At 52.5% G+C, this 13,434-nt stretch overlaps 7 protein-coding genes across 7 annotated transcripts; 5 read left to right on the top strand and 2 right to left on the bottom strand.

Moving 5' to 3' along the window:
* Positions 1 to 355: 355 nt before the first annotated feature.
* Z517_04843 (uncharacterized protein) lies at positions 356 to 1,320 on the bottom strand (the record flags this gene model as incomplete). The annotated part of the gene is made up of 2 exons (XM_013430171.1): positions 356 to 922; positions 976 to 1,320. The coding sequence occupies 2 exons, from the start codon at positions 1,318 to 1,320 to the stop codon at positions 356 to 358; spliced, it is 912 nt and encodes a 303-aa protein (XP_013285625.1).
* A 343-nt stretch (positions 1,321 to 1,663) lies between these two features.
* Positions 1,664 to 2,613, top strand: Z517_04842 (uncharacterized protein; the record flags this gene model as incomplete). Its single annotated transcript, XM_013430170.1, has 3 exons — positions 1,664 to 1,955; positions 2,034 to 2,264; positions 2,339 to 2,613. 3 exons carry the CDS (start codon positions 1,664 to 1,666, stop codon positions 2,611 to 2,613), a joined length of 798 nt encoding a protein of 265 aa, XP_013285624.1.
* A 1,600-nt stretch (positions 2,614 to 4,213) lies between these two features.
* Z517_04841 (uncharacterized protein) lies at positions 4,214 to 5,555 on the top strand (the record flags this gene model as incomplete). The annotated part of the gene is made up of 2 exons (XM_013430169.1): positions 4,214 to 4,412; positions 4,498 to 5,555. 2 exons carry the CDS (start codon positions 4,214 to 4,216, stop codon positions 5,553 to 5,555), a joined length of 1,257 nt encoding a protein of 418 aa, XP_013285623.1.
* A 199-nt stretch (positions 5,556 to 5,754) lies between these two features.
* On the top strand, positions 5,755 to 7,245 carry Z517_04840 (uncharacterized protein; the record flags this gene model as incomplete). Its single annotated transcript, XM_013430168.1, has 1 exon — positions 5,755 to 7,245. The coding sequence occupies one exon, from the start codon at positions 5,755 to 5,757 to the stop codon at positions 7,243 to 7,245; it is 1,491 nt and encodes a 496-aa protein (XP_013285622.1).
* Positions 7,246 to 7,488: 243 nt separating this feature from the next.
* On the top strand, positions 7,489 to 7,899 carry Z517_04839 (uncharacterized protein; the record flags this gene model as incomplete). Its single annotated transcript, XM_013430167.1, has 1 exon — positions 7,489 to 7,899. The coding sequence occupies one exon, from the start codon at positions 7,489 to 7,491 to the stop codon at positions 7,897 to 7,899; it is 411 nt and encodes a 136-aa protein (XP_013285621.1).
* A 1,654-nt stretch (positions 7,900 to 9,553) lies between these two features.
* On the top strand, positions 9,554 to 10,219 carry Z517_04838 (uncharacterized protein; the record flags this gene model as incomplete). Its single annotated transcript, XM_013430166.1, has 1 exon — positions 9,554 to 10,219. The coding sequence occupies one exon, from the start codon at positions 9,554 to 9,556 to the stop codon at positions 10,217 to 10,219; it is 666 nt and encodes a 221-aa protein (XP_013285620.1).
* Positions 10,220 to 10,855: 636 nt separating this feature from the next.
* Positions 10,856 to 12,897, bottom strand: Z517_04837 (uncharacterized protein; the record flags this gene model as incomplete). Its single annotated transcript, XM_013430165.1, has 3 exons — positions 10,856 to 10,906; positions 10,996 to 11,856; positions 11,953 to 12,897. 3 exons carry the CDS (start codon positions 12,895 to 12,897, stop codon positions 10,856 to 10,858), a joined length of 1,857 nt encoding a protein of 618 aa, XP_013285619.1.
* Between the last annotated feature and the right edge of the window lie 537 nt (positions 12,898 to 13,434).

The following is a 13,434-nucleotide window of genomic DNA, read 5'->3' as shown; positions in this document are numbered from 1 at the left end:
TACTTAGTAAGTGAGGATCAAGTGAAGCAGTTTGTCGTACGGGTTTCCTACAGGTCGCCGAAACTTCCAAGTCACTATACTAGTATCCCGAGGCGTTGGGTTTCCCACTATCGTCAGACGTTACATAGGAGTGAGGAATGAAGCAGTGATCTTTATGGCCTCAGAAGTCCGTGGCGCGGTTGCGAGGAAGCAACGCAGAGGCTGAGGATCCAATCTTTACGCCTGTGCCAAAGGGAAAGGCTTTGGCAAAAGATGATCTCCCGTATCTCCCATTACTCCTCACAACTACTACTCACAGGATCCTTTCGAGCACAAAGAGGCTTTATCTCAGCTCCTTCTCCGTCAGGGCCCATACTCACTGGCCATGGCCAGCGCCACCTCCTTGACTCTGCCTGTTCGCAGCCTCCAGCATCTGCTGCTCCCTGCGCAAACGCGCGATCTCCCTCTCGTTCGCCTTGATTTTTTGATCGCGCTCACGGCGCTCTCTCTCCTCTCTTTCCTGATTGGTCTCCTTCCGGGTCGAGAACCATGTTGCAAACGTGCCGAGACATTCTTTCACCCGTCCAAACAACATCTTGAACTGGTCGGTGATGAAGTGGGCGCCGAACATGATGTCGACCAGACCGTCGATGGCATCGCAGACGAAGAAGTTGCGCCTGAATGTGACGGACGATCCTTTGACCCGGAAAACCACGTCTCGGAGCACTCCAGTCACTGGGGTGAGGTGGCCTGAGATACTCCGCAGACACGGGTCGACGAAATCCTCCGAAATGTCCTGAAAACGTCCGATCTCTTTGGCGTATTGGGACGACATGATTAAACCACCTGGGACCTTGAGTCCAGTGTCGAGATTTGCGAGCGCTGGCGTTTTGAGGCTGCCGTTCTCGTCTTCAAAAAGACATTCGCGTCCATCGAAGATATCCTAGTCAGTATTGTTAGCCAGGAAATTCATGTCTTTCCCATTGGGATGCCCACCGTATCGGGCCTTGAATTAAAATCCGTCCAGAATGCTTCATTTTTGCGTTTGCCCCGACCTCTTCGATTGTAATACCGATACTCGCTCCGTAAATTGTAGCACAGGTAGAGCCCGTGACAATTGACAAAACCAGAAGAATCACAGAGTTTGCAGGTGGGGAGGGCAGCAAGGGCTGCCCGAGTTTCATACCAAAGTGGTTCGTTGCTATCGTCAATTAAGAAAATGGTGTCAAAGGTCTTGAGGAATGCATATGGTTCATCAGGTTCCGCACTCGTCAGGGGGGCGACATATGGACGTTGAAGGGGATCTAGACCGGGCTGCAGGTGGTATAGACCCGATTCCATGGCCTCCACAGAATGCTGGAGAGCGCTTGGTCTAGTAGTTGTAGTAGTAGATGGAGATACACAGCGCCGACAAGGTTACTGTATTGGGATCGTGCTGTAGTAAGTGGCATTCTCAGCTGAAAGGGAAGTTGAAAAAGAGTTTCCTGTAAGGCTGTATGTGTTACGTGCACAGCCTCACTCGAGTCTGCCATGGCTCGGCTACTAAAGTACTAGTGAGGCAGTCAGAAGGCAGCGACTAATCCGAATGGGGGAGTTGGTCTCAACAACCAGACAACACCATAAAAGGGAGACAAGTTCGGTATTCGCCATACGGGGTACTGCTAGGAGTAAGTGCTTGATAGAGATGGAGGGCTACACAAAAATTGCCAGCTTCATGGGCAAGCACCCCGAATCCGCTCAGGTTCTGCGTTTCAGTGACTTGAATCTGCAAAACATCCTCTACCTCCAGGCCGAGATATATGGGCTGCGAGAAGACCTGCGGAAAATCGAGGCCCAGACCCAAAATGCCCCGTCGGACGATTTGAACGACTTCGCTCTGGACTGGTTCACGTTGGCCAGCACTCAAGACGAAAACGGCAGAGTCAATCAACAATGGCAGAAATTCCTGCAGCTGCGGCCACTGTTGAAGGAATACAGTATCCATGCCATTTCTTGCTTCTGGCTCTTCATGCTGTGATTGTTGCGTAGCAAAGACTGACGACAGTGATGACAAGATGAAGCAGTGATACAGTACCACCAGATGTCAGAAATGCCGAAACCCAGCACCAACGACTTGGCAGGGTTGCAAGAATGGCTGCGAAGGCCAAGTTTAGGAGCCATCTATCTCACGGGTCGGGATCGAGAGGTGTGGTCTCAGGGGACGGACCTCGTCGCCATCGCAGACAGGCCACGCTCGAACCGATTGAGGATTTGGATTGCAGATTCCCTGGTCCCAACACTACACAGTATAGGACGACATCTTGTAAGTGTTGTTTGTAGACCGTCTATCGCTCCTTTGATTTTCTGTGCCACTGACAAGTCGCCGCCTCCCAGAGGACAATTCGTGGCGGCAACTCCGAGTTTGGCACCAACTTTGCAGAATATTCCGACACAGCCATCACCCAAGCAGCGAATCTGTTGGGGACAGTGCTTGCCTCGCTCTTGCCGGTTGTTGCCATCATCGTGCTTTACCTGATAGAAGGAATAGGCATCCGTCTGGGACTGGTTGCCGTCTTCAGTGCGCTTTTCTCAACGTGTCTGTGGGTTTTGAACGATGGGAGATTGATCGAAGTGTTTTCAGCAACTTCTGCGTGAGTCGACCATACTACATACTACTATTAGGGCATGCATTTAGCTAAGAGTTGACAGGTTTGCAGCAGTGCAGGTGGTCTTTATTAGTGTGAGTGGACAATAGTATTCAGTACTACTTGTTGGAAGGACTTTCGGATGTACTTTGTACTAGTAGTTGTTGAATATCTGGTACTACTAATGAAGCATGGAAACTATGATCATATTATCAATGCGGCATGTCCCTGTTTGGGTGACATATTTCTTTCCTAAATTGGCCAAGATCGATCCAAAAGCTGCTAAACCCAATTGGTATATTTTCGTGTCGCGTTTCACCGTGCACAATGCATCTAATTTTGTGGCAAAGGTTCTGTTATTTGCATGGTATGGGTAAGCCGGCCAATCACTGGTTCCAAGACTGGAACTTTGAAATACCTACATTCAGTGTATCGATAATCTCTGGAGACATGCTGCACTCGGTGAAGGTGACCACTGTAGGGTCCGGAGAAGCACCGAGAGTTAGTTAGTACTTAACAGAGTCCCTCAGATAGTTTGATACTGTAGATAGCGTACATCCGATTACCAATGTAGTATCAATGATTGGCAAGTTGTGTTGTGGAATCTCCTCCGTCAATGGGTCATCTTGTCTGAATCCCATATACCAACCACCCGCCGACTCAGGTAAGTGCACGACTGAGTCCGTGGCTGGGTGGATGGCTTCATAATACTACTGACGAGCTAACTTCAGGCTGCGTTCAAAGTAGCATCAATGCAGTATCAAACAAATAGCATTTGGTTCCTACGAGGTTTAATTCTCCTGTATGGTACCAGTAGTACCTGGTTACGCGGGAGACCCCTTTTTCCTGTTGAAGCAGGTTGACTTTGTCTAACAGTGAATGCTACCAGTAGTGGGTACCAAGTAGGCCGGAGCTGGAGAGAAAATCCCAAAATGGCAATATCATCTGGTTGTGTATTTTTGCGCCTACCACTACTACTATAGTTAGTTGCCTGATACTGCTGATACTGTGTCTGATGCACATTGGATGCGTTTCAGATGCATTGATGCCTTCGTCAATGTATACCTAATATCCAGTATCAAAGCTGCACCTAGTGGTATACAGCAACATCAAAACCACATCACAATTAGATCAGAGGGGCATCAGAGCAGGAGCATCGAACTCATTTAGATATCATACTTACTAGTAGTACTAATAGCTTTGGCCTATCTTACACTATCTCCCAAGGACACGCATCAATCTGCTAGTCACACACAGCTCAGAAAGAACTTTGCCGAGGACGAGACAGCAATTTGAAATTGAACTTGTACTACTAGTACTTGGTAATCAACCCGCACCGAGGGTCTAGGATGTTTTCTTGCTACCAACAACAATTCAAGTACTACTAGTAGTACTTCTGTTAGTATGTATATACTTGGTATGGCTGCAACCGAGCCGAGGGTCTGGATACCACAGCCGCGGGACCCACGAGAAGCCATCCCACGTAACCCCGGCTCCTCCCCCGTACTTAGTATTTCCGAATCGGGTTCCCCGCCCTTATAGTACCTCCTGGTGCAATTTGCTTTACTTACTTCCACAGCGGTCTTATGACTCGGCGGACAGTGCGCGCAATGACACCTCCAACGCAGCGGAAATACGACATCGTGGTCTTCGGGGCCAACGGCTACACCGCCAGGTTGTACGCTCAGTACCTCGCTAAGCATCCCATTCCCGGTGTCCGGTGGGCGCTCGCGGGGAGGAATGCCGCCAAGATTGAGGCTCTACGAGACAGTCTCAAAGAGGAAAATCCAGACTGTCAGATAATACCAGGTTGGTACTAAACAACATCCCATCCAATCTCTTGACTGGTACTTATTTTTGAGGCCGAATTTACTAACTAAAGTGATTTTTCTAGATGTGCAACAATGTTCTCTCTCGGAACCCGATCTGGACAGTCTGACCAAAAGTACAAAAATCCTCGTCAACGGCGTCGGTCCGTACTCGACCTATGGTGAACCGGTGGTCAAGGCGTGCGCAGAGAATGGCACCGGCTACTTCGACTGGTCGCCAGAGACCCCTTGGATCGAAGAGATGATTGAGAAATACCAGGACATCGCAAAAACCAATCGAGCGCGCATCATCCCTGGCATTGGCAACTCCAGCGGACCGTCTTCGATCCTGGCGCACCTCGTAGCAAAGGAATTCCAGACCAGGTACGAAACGCCAGCGAGAGAGATAATATGCTCGTTTTACATGAAGAACATGGCCATGAGCCAAGGGTCCTTGAGCACCATGCACGCTGTCACCGCGCGGTACGGCACTGGCCATTACTCATCTCCCAAACCCTTCCGGCTACTGCCCAAGTCTCTGGCACAGGCACCATTCCCACAGAAACCGTGGTTTTGCGCTGCATGGGACCCGGAGCTGGGACATCTCGCATTGTCCTATCCTTCATCGGGGAATGAAGCCGTGGTTTATCGAGGCCGGTACCTGGAACCGTCAATCTTCCACCCGGACTTGGTCTATCACGAATACGCGCCTGTCAGCTCAAAAGCCGCGGCGGTCGGGGTATACCTGGCCAACAAATTAGGCATCGTCATACTAGGTAGCTTGCCTACAAACGTCTTGCGTTCGTTGATGAAGCTGGAGCCGGTGACGCCTGAATCGGGCATCGTGAGACAGGACGAGTCTTTAGACCTCCGCACGGTGGCACGAGGCGACAAGAACGCCAAGGACTTCAACGACAAAGCAATCGTGAGGGCGGATTGGCATTATGATGGTAATATGTATTATCATTCCGCAGTCCTGGCCGTGGAGGCGTCGGCCGTGTTGTTGGATCTGTGGGGGCTGGATTTTGGGTCCAGCACTGGGCCAGGGAAGCCAGGCTTCGGCTTCCTCGTCCCGGGGTGTCTTGGGGATTCTTTCGTGAAGAGACTGAAGAAGGTGGATGGCCTGACGATTGAGGTGTCGTAAATAAAGTATATACAACTGCCTTGTTTAATACCTCGATCGAGACTTGGGACTTGAGTTGACGACCAGTTAGATACGGAGATACGGGTGCTCGCTTACCCGTCTTGGCGTTAGATATCGAACTGATTCTGCAAAGTCGCAAACTAGTGGAACATAGAACTCTTTGATGTTAGTACTAAGTAGTCAACTCCCATCCAACAACATGCCGGGCCTCCTTCATACGTCGAATTGGGTGGATGGCGTCCATGCTATTCCCTCCACCGACCGAATACAGGTCATCAACCCCGCCACCGAGTCAACGATAGGCACGGTAGACGCCACATCGCGAGAGGTTGTCGACGCAATCATCAACGACTCTTTGCGCTCGTTCCGCCAAGGCAAATGGTCCCGTGCAGACGCGTCGGAAAGATTCTCTGTTCTGTCCAAGGCGGCAGTGCTGCTGCGGTCACGGATCCCAGAGTTCGTGGAGCTGGAGACACGCCAGACAGGCCGGCCTATCCGTGAGATGCGTGCCCAGTTGGCACGTATACCGGAGTGGCTGGAATATTTTGCGTCGCTGGCTCGTGTCCACGAGGGACGGGTCACACCCTTCAAGGGACCGGTCATCAATACCCTCACACGCCTGCCGCTGGGCGTGGTGGTGCAGATCACGCCCTGGAATCATCCTCTTCTGATAGCAACCAAGAAGATCGCTGCCGCGCTCGCCGCGGGGAATGTGGTGGTGGTGAAACCCTCCGAGCTGGCACCGTTGTCGGTTCTAAGGCTCGGCGCCTTGTTCCAGGAGGCCGGACTACCAGATGGGACGTTGCAGATCGTGTGTGGCTACGGCCGCGACACGGGCAGGTTCTTGTGCGAGAACCCGTTGGTGGCCAAGATTGACTTGACCGGAGGGATCGCCACGTACAGGGCCATTGCTTCGAAGGCCGGCGAGAACATGATCCCCATCACGGCCGAGCTTGGTGGGAAAGCCCCGGTATGTCTTCTCCCAAGTGTAGACGTCGAGCACGCCGTCAGAGCTGCGCTGTTTGCCAGTTTCATCGCAAGTGGGCAGACGTGCGTGACGGGAAGTCGGCTACTTGTGCACAAGGACATCTATGATCGCATCGCAGAGTTGTTGGAGAAGAGAGTCAGAGCCCTGCGGGTAGGCGATCCGCAGGACCCGCAGACACAGATCGGGGCCGTCATCTCGCAGGCGTCTCAGGCGAGATGCGCCGCATTCGTGGACCGTGCCGTCAAGGATGGCGGCAAGGTTCTCTGCGGGGGCAACGCAACGACCGTGGCGGGGAAGGGGTTCTTTTTCGAGCCCACCATTATCGAAACACATCATGGCTCCGACCTCTCATGCAACGAGGTCTTCGGCCCGGTGATTGCGCTCGTCAAATGTGAGTCGGAGGAGGACATCATTCGCGTTGCTAATGACAGCCCTTTTGCCTTGGGAGCGTCGGTCTGGACAAACGACATCTCACAGGCACACCGGATGGCGGAGAAGATCGAGGCCGGCATTGTCTGGATCAACGGACACCACCTCAATGACCCTTCGTCGCCCTGGGGAGGATTCAAGGAGAGTGGCATGGGAAAGGAGAACGGCGTCGAAGCCTACGAGAGCTATACAAAGGTCAAGAGCACCGTCATCAACTATGGTATTCCACCTGCGTGGTTCGACGAAGAGGTTGAGAATGCACGGTATGGGTGATGATGTTCTTGTTTGGCCTTGGATAACGGACATGCGTGACCTTTAACTAGACTCGATGGCATACATACACTTGGAGTCACGGGCTCTTGGCTTGTACGACCATGCAAGAGGTCAGCCTAGAACTTGAACCCGACTTCAGTCGACGCATCTTCACTGCGCTTCATGTACTTCCTTGGCTCCTACGTCTTGACTAGCTCTTCTCCGTACGCATATTTATTCTGACACAGTCACTCGTCAATGGACATGGCCCTCCTCGGTCGAGGAGCCAACGGTACCGTGTACCAATTGACCCCCGTTATTGCGGTCAAGGTCGCACGTACCGGGCTCTACGAGGAGACAGATCATCTCCACGAGCAAAAGGTTTTCGAGTTGCTGAAAAAGCAAGACCGAGCAATACCTTTTCTGGTTGAGGGTTTCTACCGGACACCGTTGAACACGTTCCTAGAGCTTGCCGACGAGGGAAGCGTGGCTCAGCATCTCAACCGGTATCAAGAGCGGCTCGGTCCGCAGGTTCTTCGAGTCACAGAGCACCTTGAACCTCTGACGATTCGACGGTGGATGGCACAGTTGTGTCTCGCGGCTGCGGGACTTGAGAGAATCGGTCTGACGCACGGAGACATTCACCCGCACAACATGCTCCTCGATAAAGAGTAGGACTTGAAACTGAGCGACTTCGACCGCGCCATAGGGATAGGAGAGGATATCCCAGTATTGACAGAGCCATTCGGGCGACGTCTGCACGATGGGGAGGACGGCGTCAGTGGTACTTATGGCAAATCGGGTGCGCACACAGAAACCTTTGCCATCGGATCTGTATTCTATACCCTCCTACGTGGACACGAGCCGTATGAGGCCGAACGATGGGGGCGTGACCACGATATTATCCTGATGGACAAGTTCGAGAACAAAGAATTCCCGCCTCTTGACGATACGAGGGAGGATGGTATTATACAGAAGTGCTGGAACAGAGGATACAGCCAGGTTCAAGAACTGTTGGGGGAGTTTCCACAGATCGACAGGCGTGACAGGAGAATTGATGATCATACACGCTCGATTCGAAAGCGGGAATGTGAGCAATGGATTGAGAGCGAAGTGGTGGACACATTGGAACGGCATTAGCGATGGCTTTTATAACCACGGCATGGACGACCCCCAGGCACATGTTGGACCTTATTTGTCCTTTGATGTCGAGCAGCCAGAGCCCCAGGTAGATTCCCCGTTGTCTTCGTGAGTGCTGTCATGGCTTCAAGTAGAGAGAGATTGGACCAGAGAAACCACGATGGTCGATGGGATAGTAGAGCGATCGAAAGAGGGACGAGGCGACAGATGTCGACGTTCAACTTCATCGGTTCTCTTCCTTCTCACCACTCGAGTACCGGCACGAAAGACACTGCGACCCCCCCTGACAACGACGGGAGATGTTGTCGAACTCGAGAGAACGACACTTGATGCGTGTCCAGACGATTGAAAGATGAGGTTCACGACGATACAGGTTCCGGGATACCTATACCAGTCAGGTAGTGCAATGCAAAACGCTGTCGCTGAAATGCATTGCCTCTGCGGCCTCGGCAATGAGGGGGACCACCAACTGGGGCTGTGGACACACGGAATCACCCATCGACACTGAGGGCTGTCTGGATCACATTTTGCTCCATGAATCAACTATCATTTGCTTCCGCAGGCACGACAAGACCCTCAAGCACATGTCTTTTTGTTCCATGGTCCATCGAGGTGATTCGAGACTCGACATTTCTCGCACCTGTTTCCGTCCATCAAATTCCTGCTGAGGCCACGAACCCGAAGGTAAGTGACGGAGTAAACACGCCACTGATTTTAAACACCCAACAACAGCTCGATGGCTTCTCCAACGACCGAGTCAGTTTCGCGCGATCGATTCATCTTTGTGTTGCCAATGTCGAAGAAAACTCTCTGGCATGCCTACTAACAGATGATTAGCACAAGTAGGTGACCGATTTCGCCTGCCGGGGCGCTGCTAGACCCATCGCCAACCCCTCCCACGCGACGGGCCTTGCCTTTCACCGACTCCAAAGCCTTCGAGCCAATGCACGCCCTAAGAGTCTCGACGGGACTGGTGAGCACGCTTGCTTTGCTGTCCGCACACGTGGCACAACAAATCGGTCAAATGCTACAACTAGTGAATGGGGGGGCCCAGTCTGGAAGAGGAGGTGAAGAAGTGATACCCGGTTGTCATCGAGGTATATAAATGCCCGGAGGTCATCACCTATTGGGAGGAGCTATGTAACCACTCCCCCCAATCGCCTGCCCGGGTGCCGCCGGGGTTGGAAACATGGCTAAGGTGCTGTCCCCGGCTCGAGCGGCCGTCTGCTTCATTACCGTCCTACAAGTCCTGTTGTCTTTCTCGTCATTGTCCCCCAACAACGGCGATTTCCACCACGGTTCTGGTCTTCACCTCTACCAAGACACGCGGTCGGTGTCGGCGAGTTCAGCACCACTGGGAAGGGGCTTCATGATGGCAGAGGCCCATCCTTTCCCACACGAATGTGTCAATAGCACGACCGAGGCGACTCGATCTTTCATCGAGTCCCTGTTCACGGCTGTTGCACTAGACAACTTTGGCACCTCGTTTGCTGCCGCGCTGTCCGATGACCTCGTGTGGACGGTCACCGGAAGCAGTCCCATCGCAGGCACGTACAGCGGCAAACAGGTCTACATCGACAAAGTCCTCACGCCATTGCGGGACGTGTTAGTGATCCTTCCCGTACCGATTGTCGAGCACATCTTCGTCGACGGGGACTGGGCCACGGTGAACTGGCGGAGTGAAGGTGTGTTTGGCAAGAATGGTGCGAACTACGACATGCAGTATGCGTGGTTGATGAGGACGGAATTGGACGACACGGATGCCAGGAAGATTGTCGAGGTCATTGGCTTCTATGACAGCGTCAAGGTCAATGCTGTCTTTGAAGGGTATGTCTTCAACACCACAAAGGCATGAGATGCGGCTGTGGGAGGAGCTTTGCCATCAGCATATATGCGTCCACGCACATGGAGGAATACGAATATTTGGGAATTTGGTGGTAATATCTTGGTTTGACGAAACGAGCGCCGCACCTTGGAATGGATAGCAGGTGCAAGAAGTGTAAAAGTGTCTGTTGACAAAGACATTAAACACGAACACGGCCCCTACAGCGCCATTGGGCCCAAGTCTCATTTGTTTCAACGGGGCAAACCCTGAGCGAGGGGAGGGAAAGTGTACAGCGCCCTCGATCCCAGGAGAGACATGACATGGAAAAAAAAATTATCAGCTGGAAAGGGATCGACTATTTAGCAACAATCAACACAACAACAACAGCCTCTGCGGCAACAATTTTTCCTTTGTTATGGGGGATTTGCATCGACCCAAGAACCAGATTAGTATATATTGTTAATGTTTTGGACAAACGAATCAACGACATTTTCAAATGCCCGGCCTGATTTGCCTTCCAAGTGCTCTAAAAATTCTCACCACGTTCTAACCATTACCGAGGAACTCGAGAGAGGAGGGGTATCTATCACTTGCATAGAATTCCGAATCCACCGACCGACACCTTATTGATGCTTTCTATCGTCCCATGTAGTCCCCTTGCCCTACCTAGTAATCCTTCTGGGCATATTTACTCCTCATCCTCAACCGCTCACCGTACTGTTTGTGGATTTGTTCAGCATACATTCATTTGTGATGGCCAAGACTCTGCCGAATCTAGGCTTCAGGGACGGAGGGAACAAACTCACCTTGAACAAGAAGAACGGGATCGGAATAAACGCAATGGCGAGAAATCCCAGGGTCGAACTGGCCCAGCCGACGCCCAGGTTCTTGTACATGGCCGAGGCGAAGAGGGGGAAGCCGGCGCCAAAGGTTGACCGGAAAAAGTCGTTTCCCGCCAACACGCTGGCGGCGTACGCCGGGTACGCGTCGGCCAGGTAATTGAGGACGGAGTTGAAGAGGAGGAAGGCTCCGATGGAGAACCAGGCGGTGCCGATGATGGGGACGATCCAGTGGATGTCCGGGCGGGCGGACCAGCCAAACCAGAACAGGCAGATGGGGATGGCGAAGGCGCCGACGAAGGACGGTGGGAGGCGCCACTCGGGCTGCAGGTCGCCCTTGTCGTTGAACTTGGGCTCGATGTATTTCCGCTGGTACCAGATGAAGGGCGGGAGCGTGAGCAGGACGCCGATCAGGATGCCCAGGAACGCCGTGCCCTCGAGACCCAGGCTGAAGCCGTAGATGCCGCTGAAGACGATGGGGAAACTCTCGAACCAGATGTACAGCAGGCCGTAGATGAGCGCGATGTACATGTTCAGCAGGAACACCATCGGCTCGGTAAAACACAGGAGGAACGGCCGGACGAGGGTCATCATGGCGATCTCCCTCGGCGTCATTTGTTCGCCGATCAGTTGCGGCTCGCACATGAGTTTCGAGTTGCCTGTCAATTTGCGGAGGCGCATCGTGCGTCGGTAGAGGATGTTGGGCGAAGACGTCTCGGGCATCAGAAATATCAAGAGGACCAGAGTGAACCCGGAGAGCCACATGAGCTCCCAAATCGTCCAGGTCCATCCTTTGGATTCTGCCGCGAAGCCCCCGACGAGTGGGCCCTACATTTGTATTGTCAGCGTAAAGGAAGACTGAACGGACGACAACATTGCTTGGTCGAGCGTCAAAGAAGGTCCTGAAATAGAGGATCAACTCACCATGGTGGGTCCACACACGGCTCCAATGCCCCATACAGCCATGCCATATGTTCTCTTTGCTGGAGAATACATGTCCCCAATCGTGGCGCCTCCAGTAGCGAGGGGTGGAGAACCCACAAAGCCCGTGATGAAACGGAACGCCATTAGCATGCCAAAGTTGGTTGCCAACGCTGTTGGAACCTGCAGGATGACAAAGAGTGCGAGAGTACCGATATAAATCGGGCCTCTTCCAGTCTGTGGCAGCTCCGATAAAGGGCTTAGGAACATTGGACCAACTCCATATCCCAGTACGAACAGAGTGAGCCCTAGCGTGGCGGCGACACGACTGACTCCGAACTCGTTGCTCACGTCCAGGATACCAGCCGTATAGATCGAAGACCCAATATAGACGGAAAAGGTCAACAGGCAGATCTCAAAGGTAACCCATACCTTCTTGACACTCCCCCAGTTTCGGGGATTCTCCGAATCGTCGGGACCGTACCAATCCACAATGTGTGCATCTCGGCCCTTTTCAGGGTCAATTATTGTGCCACTAACGGTGTTGACCAGGACATTTTCGAACTCGTTGGCTGTTGCAGCTGAGCCTGAAGAGCGGCGAGAGGGTCCCCGATGATTGGAATCAGCGTCCTGAGCGGCGGACGGCAGATCTAATTGTTCCTTCGCTTCTTCTGGGAGTATGCTCCGATCGTGATTTGATGGCACATCTTGTTGCTGTTCTTCTTCTGTGGGAGGTGTAGGTGGATCCGACGAAGACGCACTGGGAAGTTCTTTCTCTGGTTCAGGTGTGACCGTGCTGCCATGGACAGCCATGTTGGCTGATTTCTCGACGTTGAGGTATCTCTGCCATAGCGATGGATCTCGCTCCTCGGGATATTGGAGAATCCTATTTCCTGTAACGAGCCGCAATATTTGCCCAGCAACCGTATCCCGAAAGAGATCCTCCATGTTTGTTAGAAGTCAAGTCAAGGACCCAAAATCAGAGTATGTGTCTGGAGCAAAAAAGTGTTGCCTGGGGGAGACGAATCACATTTAAAAGACGTCATTAACGATTGTCATAGCCTTGAGGCGTCATGATAGATTCGGAGTTTGTAGCGTATCTGCGCGCCAACACGACTATCAATGGGTATCCAGCCGAGCAGCCGGCATCCTGAGAAGGGTATCATAGAGCGAGAAATATGCTGCCAACTATGTGATTGCATCGGCATGTGCAGTATCCGGGATCGAGAGGCCGACAAAGATAAAGGGGATCGTGCATTCGGTGATCATTCATTCGAGTCTATGACGCGAGAGTGGAGATCAGGAGTTGTATCGCAGCCTTTCGACCCGCAGCCTCGCACGTGTTCGGGGAGTGCAGATCCCATTTCCACCAAACGTTTTGTCAGCGACTCGGATTGTTCTGGTCCCGACTTTCTGATCCTCATAAGTGCCCGGGGACCAACCATGCCTTGGCAAGCTCTTTGTGAATAATCACAAACTCACATG

Source organism: Fonsecaea pedrosoi, assembly GCF_000835455.1.
Source record: "Fonsecaea pedrosoi CBS 271.37 unplaced genomic scaffold supercont1.3, whole genome shotgun sequence".
NCBI classification, from domain to species: Eukaryota; Fungi; Ascomycota; class Eurotiomycetes; order Chaetothyriales; family Herpotrichiellaceae; genus Fonsecaea; species Fonsecaea pedrosoi.
Note: the sequence above shows the minus strand (reverse complement) of the source record. Positions and strands in the feature narration are given on the sequence as shown.